Genomic DNA, 7,555 nt, shown 5'->3' on the forward strand with positions numbered 1-7,555 from the left:
TCCCCGCGTCCTCCACAGGCGAATATATTTTTAAATCCTTTATATTAACTTCGCTTGCTTGCTTAGGACCGTGCAAATCTTTCGCTCGTTTTTTAACCCACGTCCCGTGATCCAATCGAGTTGACATTTTCCACACAGACTCGTTGTGTGTGACAATTAATTTTCGTGAAAATTTTTTTCCAAAATTTTACACTGTTTAGGGAAAACAAATTAAATATTTAATTACCAATTGCTTAATACTGGCAGATAATCATCTGACCCATAGGTGGCAGCCATCTCAAGCCAGAGGACGAGAAGACTCTAGCCGCCACGCATATAAAGGATTTATAGTGAAAAACTTTGTTTTTACGGGTTTACTTGTTTAATTGCCCACCGCAGCTGCGTAAGAAGCAACCGGGCGGCGGCAATGGTAGCTACGCTGCACGTGGCCTGTAATGCAGCACTGTGGAGGCAGCGGCGAGGGTTGGTGGATCACCACGCCAATGTTGTGAACCTCCCTTCCCGTGGTCCTCGAGCAGGTTGCATACCCTGGCTCGCCAGAAGGCAGTATAGCAAGTGGACTCAAGTTTCAAGTTTAATTTATTAGGTATAGCCCTGTGAGCCATGCGGCTCTTAAGTCGGGTGCAACCGCAACAAACAAAATATGAACGGAGAACATCTTAAAGCGACGAAACATCCTGGATAAACCAGCAAATGTTCCAAAAAACAAACGCTGTGTGCAAAAATCCCAGTGTGATGCAAGTCAAACAATAACAACCATAATACAATTTAGATTACCCATCTGTTTTCGAAATCACCAAGATAACGCTATAAAAACAATGTAACAACAGTAATCATAGGAACTGTCATTTAAATTGAACAATAAACGATGTATATAACATGTACAACCAAACATTGCAGCGGATAGTGTTGTGCCCTCGCAGAAGGTGTGGGTTTTCTCCAGGTGCTAGGTTTCCTCCCACTTGTGTAAACACTCAATAATTGGCTGAAAACATCTTCAAATAAAACACACAATGCGGCAGGACCCTCCTGGAAGGTCCACCCTGGGCTCAGGGCTGCGATGAAGTGGGGCTCCGAGTGAGCGGCCGGCTGGCCAGCCTCACGGAGTCCCCACCCCCAAGACGGTCGCCGTGGAACTGAGCAGAAGGTGGCAGCCCGTGGACTCCTCGCACTCAGTCAGCGATGAAACCAATGTCTTGTCTATCATTTGCTCACAGCCTGCTTAGCATTGCATACCCATCTCGAGAGCTCTCGAAATAATCCTACAGCTGTGTTCCTAAACAGTTTTCTTCTTTTACCAGATCTGCCACAATCGGGAGTGTGTTAACGTTTCTACCCTGGGATTTGAAGCGTGCTCATCAAAATGTAACGCTCATGGGGTAAGTGTTCATTGTGCACAATCTCGCACCGCTCAAAACACCACGCGGGCGGCAGGGTGGTGGCAGCACAGCGGTGACGCTCGCACCTCAAAGCAAGAAGGGCCTGGGCTTGATTCCCGACTCTTTCTGTGTGGAGTTTGTACGTTCTCTCCCTGTGTTCTGCATGGGTTTCCCCCTGGTTCTCTGGTTTCCTCCCTTAAATAAAATAACATACGAATGTAACTGGCGTTGGCCAAACATCCCAATGCTGAAAAACTGCCTGCAAATTACTCTATCGGATTACAAACAGCAACAACATCGCTCCCAACTGGGATAACTTGGCAGGACCCTCCTGAAAAAAAAGTCTTGAGACCCAGTGAGGGGTTTCTGGGTAAACAAACGAAAAAAGAATACATGTGGAAATGTATGCACGAGTCCAGTATCTGGACATTTTCAGTATTTAATGATGCAACATTTAAACCTCATGGTGGGACCCCGGGGTCCCATAAGTCCCCGACTCTCGCATAAACATTATATTATAATGTAATAAACAAAAACTTTGCTCTTTTTCACCAATGGATTTGACGGATGGTGGCAAGTGTTGTCTTGTTAAACTATGCCTTTAAAACTGAAAACTACTTACCTGCAGTACCTCTATTTAAAGACACTATACAAAAAAGTATTTACACCCCTCTGTCAATCATTGTGTTTCTCAGTGTGGATTTGTGAACACACTTTGTAAACATATTCTTAGGTTTTTTTCGGTAAAATCACGTAGGTAAAACATCAAAATTAATAAAAATAAAATAAAACAAAAATCACGACGTTTCGGAGGCAACACAAGTCTCCGTCATCAGGTGGGACCGTCACAGCCGGATTAGCTGCATCAAGTGAGGCAATGATTCAAGATGTAATCCCTTAATAAGTATAACCCGTAAAAACAAAGTTTTTCACTATAAATCCTTTATATGCGTGGCAGCGAATTTAATATAAAGGATTAAAAAATATATTCGCCTGTGGAGGACGCGGGGATCGATCCCGCGACCTTTGGCATGGGAAGCGAGGGCGCTACCAACTGCGCTACACCGCCACGGCCTGTGGAGGGGGTTACACTCTGGGCTCTTATACTGTGACGTTCAGCCAAAGCCAAGAATGAGTTCTATTTGAATATATGTAAAATATTTTTTTTTTGCCTAAAAAAAAACGAGTCTGTGTGGAAAATGTCAGCTCGATTGGATCACGGGAAGTGGGTTAAAAAACGACCGAAAGATTTGCACGGTCGTAAGCAAGCAAGCACGCAAGCAAGCACGCAAGCAAGCAAGCATGCGAACTTAATATAAAGGATTTAACAAGTTTAACCCGTAAAAACAAAGTTTTTCACTATAAATCCTTTATATGCGTGGCGGCCTGAGTCCTCTCGTCCTCTGGCTTGAGATGGCTGCCACCTATGGGTCAGATCATTGCATGGCAGCATTAAGCAATTGGTAATTAAATATCATATTTTTGTCCTAAAAAGTGTAAAATTTTGGAAAAAAATGTTCACCAACATTAATTGTCACGCACAACGAGTCTGTGTGCAAAATGTCAGCTCGATTGGATCACGGGAAGTGGGTTAAAAAACGACCGAAAGATTTGCACGGTCGTAAGCAAGCAAGCAAGCAAGCGAACTTAATATAAAGGATTTAAAAAGCAAGTTGAGGGGGAGGAGAGGGGGGGGGGGAGCTCATCAGAATGTGGTAGCCAATGAATGGAACGCATCGGGAGGGGGAGGGGGGGGGCGGGGCCAAAAGAATGCACGTCGGCGTGGACGCCGTTGGTGTTGCACAACGCATCGGGAGGGGGAGGGGGGCGGGGCCAAAGAATGCACGACTGCGTGGAAGCGGTTGCTGTTGCACAACGCCAACGCATTGGACAGAGAGGGGGAGGGGGAGGCCTGATACACATGATAGAAAAAAGAAGAACGAAAATGCCCATGTTTATACCAATGCTGGCTGAACAATGAAGAGAGTACTGTTAAACACTAGGGATGTTAACACTCGGTAACGTAAAGTAAGATAGTGCCTGTCAGATAAGATGGCCAAAAAAGTGTAATTAAGTCTTTTTTGCGTGGTTGATAACATCTTTCCAATGATTACTAAGTTTGTACCCCTCATCACGGTTAAAATTATGTCTGTGTTTGTATATTTGTATGGCTTCGTGTACAAACCTTTGATGGTAGCCGGGAGGTTTGCAGAGAACCTTGGTCTCGGAAAAGACAATTTCATGAGAGTACACCGAGTTGTAGCAATGATCGGCAACGGCCGAAGAATCGGTTCTGCCGTGTTTCAGATCTGACTTGTGCTCGCGGACACGATCAGAAACATGGCGTTTCGTTTCTCCAATGTAGCAATCACCACAAATGCAACTCAATTTGTAGACTCCAGGATACTGTAAGTCAGGAACGACATCCTTCACAGATGGAATCAGATCACGGATTTTATGCACTGTACTGAATCGGACTTGGATCTTATGTTTGTTTAGAATTTTGGAGATCTTTTTGGTCACGCCTGCTATGTATGGTAACGTGATAGTTTTGGTCGGAGTTTCATGTGGCTGTTCCTGTGTGGTGGGAGAGACAGCGTGGCGGATAGTACGGTCAGAGTATCCGTTCATCCTGAGGGTCCGATGTACATGTCTTAATTCACCGGTCAGGTGGTGTTGGTCAGAAATGCCATGGGCTCTATGGTATAGCGTTTTGATGAGAGAATTCTTTGTAAACAGTACATCAAATAGTACGCGTTTTCAATGGGCTGTTCATATTGTAACAAGCGTTTATACCAATGTTACTCTACAGAGTAGTGGGTCGCCGCTCCTCTTATGCGCATTGATACGAGCGGTATGTAGGGACTATGGCTTATCCGCAAAAAAAAAACCTATCTGCACAGATGCATATGGACAAGAGAAGTCTTATCAAACAGGAGGAATTAACGGTGCAATGCATCTCATCTGTTAAATATCTGCAGGTAGTAGGATTGTCATTGATTGATCCTGGCTGCAGACATTGGTAGGTCACAAATAATAATGAAGATAAGAGAGCAGTTTCACTGTATTATGCATACCGTTATGGCAAATAAAGGACTTAAGTCGTATAGGCAGTTTGAGCAGCTTTGGATAAGAGTAATGATCCTGCCCATACCCAAGCATGGAGTGCATTCACTTGTTCAGCTCTTCTGCGCATTCGTCCTCACTGCTGTGCTTGGACGACAACAGAATGATCCGCGCCAGGTGGGTCGCGGCGTTTATGTGCGCGGTGGGACGGAGTCGCCAAAAGTAAATTAATTACAATTTTGACTTCCGTTTATTCGGGACCCCGGGGTCCCGCCATAAGGTTCATATCTCGAGCAGTTTTGTTTATGAAGCCAGATTTAAAGAGATTATCGGAAAGTAAATGTCAATACCGCGTGTGTAAATCTCTTCGGAAAGGAGCTCTTGTTAATCTCTCCCCGTGCTCTTGCGGCTGCCCGCGCCTGCAGGTTTGCAACAGTAAAGGGAACTGCCACTGTGACCCTGGCTGGGATCCGCCGCTCTGCGATCAGCCGGGCAATGGGGGCAGCGTCGACAGTGGGCCCGTTCCTCCGGCCACCGGTCAGTGGCAGGGCAGCAGCATTTCCTCCCATGCCGCGATCCCCAATCACCTAGTTGCCCATCCTTCTTCTTGGTTCTTTCGGTAAAGTCACGTAGAATGGAAATAATACAAATAAAACATAATAAAATAATTATCACGACGTTTCGGCCACAACGCAAGCAGCCGTCCTCAAGGGAAGAACAGGTCTGTCGATAAGACAGTCTGTTCTTCACCTGAGGACGGCTTCACCTGAGGACGGCTGCTTGCGTTGTGGCCGAAACGTCGTGAGAATTATTTTATGTTTTATTTTTATTATTTTATTATTTCCATTCTACGTGACTTTACCGAAAGAGCCAAGAAGATGAATCCCTGCAGTCACGAAAGCTTTAAATCGAATTTGCCCATCCTTGTTGGCAATGATCTCTATATATTATGAACTTCTTTTGCACACGACGTAGCCAACCATGCTAATCGGAGGCAATATGGTTCAGGAGCTAAATAACAAACTGCTAGAGGCACGGTTTTGTAATAACCAGGATTGGGAAAATGTATGTTAGAATTGCAAGTTTGTAGATGACCACAAAAATACTTTAAAAAGTCACCTTCCCATATTTGTCTCTCCAAAATACAAATATTTTCTTTACACATCTCATCAGCCACACGGCCTTCCGGGAGTGCATAATTTCAGCAGCATTAGTTCAGCACAAGTATTCATGGGACTAATTTTGACATTTAGTGTCTCATCAGCAGTCACGCTTGCTTGAACCAATTCCAGATATTTATAGACAATGACCACCCTCTCTGTTCAATATGGGGCCCCCAGTATTTACCAATGAAGCGGCATTACCTTGCCATTGCAACGTCTGCTCTCGGGTCGCGTGGCTCTAGCGGTGAGGGAAGCGAGACAGAGATGTGTGGTGAAACGGGGGGGCGCGTGTGCGTTGTTTCACAGGCGCCGGCGTGGTGGCCGGTGTGGTGGTGGCGAGCCTGCTGGTGCTGGGGATTGCACTCACGGCGCTGGCCATCAAATGTCTCCGTCGCCCAGACTGGTCGGTCACCACGGTCCTCGGCTCCTTTCGGTAAGTGCCGATACTGCGGCGTCAACATTAGTGCCGTTCTATTCTTGCGAAGGCTATACAGTTGGGGAGCTAAATAACAATGTCGAGATCTTATGGCCTTGAGAGGGCTTCAAGAGAGTTTGTTTAGTATTGCTATTCTGTTGAACGAGCACAGACTAGTGTTTTTCTTATATGGTCCATTGATTGAGTTGCATGGCCACAATGGCGCAACTGTGGCTTGTCTTCAATTTTATATTCATCAAGTGTGCATCGGCCTTGTTGATGGTTACACCAGTGGCTGAGGAGGAATGTCAAAGCCATGAGGTGCAAAGTGACGATACACACAGTGAGCTGGGAATATGCATGCTTATGACGAACAATTTTATTTATTTTATTTGTTAACGTGGGTTAAACATTCAACCATCAGCTGTTTTACAACAATGACCCACAGAGGAGCTTGAAGAATAGGAAGTCACATCAGCGTATGTATCATGACATTACACACACCGAGTAGCAAGTTAAAACACCGCGAAATGTCAACGACAGCAAGGATACTGTAGCCATGGTGACTTGAATTCCCCAACATCACGATGGGCAGAAGTGAGCCCCCCCACCCCCGCCCTGTCTGCCTGGACAGAGTGAGGCGGCGAATTGGGTGCACAGCAGAGTCTTTGAAGAGTCACATTCCTCCAAAAATATACCAGGCATCATTTCGGGAATTGGTCCCTTTATAGCAAACAGCAGAAAGGCCATTGCCTGAAATATGACTTAAATATTTCTAGAGCTTCCTTTTTAAGGCTACAAGTATTATTGAGGAATGAAGTGAATTATTGTCATTTTTCTTGTACTTCACTGCCAATGCCAAATGACTAAATAATTAGGTCTGTATACGGCAGATACACAAGAAAAGCAGCATTTCCAAGGTTCGTGAGGGGATGAGTGTTAGGTCAAGCGTTTCATTTGCAAGCAAGTGTTGTGTGTACATGTCGGATTGTGTGTGCAAGTGAGCATACACAGTCCCACATGAGTAGAGCGTGGTTAGCGCAATACACTACGAACCCGCCAACCAGGGGTTCATGGCCAACATGAAGTGCCAAATATATAAACTGAACTTTGGCCTCCTAGGTTGACTCGGCCGTAAATGGGTACCTTGTGCGGTACATACACATCACCAGTGGGGAGACAAAGGTAGCCGGGCGTAGTGGTGCTAGCCTTCTGTTGGCTTTCAGAGGTGCTCGTTAACAGCACTCACCTTGCCTGTGTGATGCACCATGTGTCACTGTGGTCGGGGTTGGAATGACTGAGGCTGCTTCTTCCTTTCCAAGGCATGGATGGCTGTGAGTGGAGGTATCCCTTTCACATCTCCTGCGCAGAACTCCTCTCACACACAGAAGTGCGAGGAGGCTTCTGTGCCACCACTGTGTGTGAGGTGGGGTAGGGGCGCAGCCGTTGAGAGGTTGCGGTGCAGCCCAAGGGGTGTGTGGTCACTGCTCCATTGCTTTGTGTGACCCTTGGAAAAAACGACTTGAGTCTCA

General features: G+C 45.8%; 1 protein-coding gene and 1 long non-coding RNA gene across 2 annotated transcripts in view; one reads left to right on the forward strand and one right to left on the reverse strand.

Annotated features, from left to right (window-relative positions):
* Positions 1–7,555, forward strand: part of LOC144720686 (disintegrin and metalloproteinase domain-containing protein 12-like) — a 37,455-nt gene that overhangs the window by 21,644 nt on the left and 8,256 nt on the right. Inside the window, exons 17-19 of the mRNA XM_078597644.1 lie at positions 1,302–1,379; positions 4,871–4,982; positions 5,915–6,041. Coding sequence (XP_078453770.1) covers positions 1,302–1,379; positions 4,871–4,982; positions 5,915–6,041 — 317 coding nt within the window. The remainder of the gene's footprint in view (positions 1–1,301; positions 1,380–4,870; positions 4,983–5,914; positions 6,042–7,555) is intronic.
* LOC144720687 (uncharacterized) lies at positions 562–7,549 on the reverse strand. The gene is made up of 2 exons (XR_013585788.1): positions 3,565–7,549; positions 562–1,745 (listed from the first exon to the last, which is right to left on the reverse strand). It is a non-coding gene; the product is annotated as an uncharacterized LOC144720687 (long non-coding RNA).

This window comes from Lampetra planeri, chromosome 9 (genome assembly GCF_965212315.1).
Source record: "Lampetra planeri chromosome 9, kcLamPlan1.2.h2, whole genome shotgun sequence".
NCBI lineage: Eukaryota > Metazoa > Chordata > Hyperoartia > Petromyzontiformes > Petromyzontidae > Lampetra > Lampetra planeri.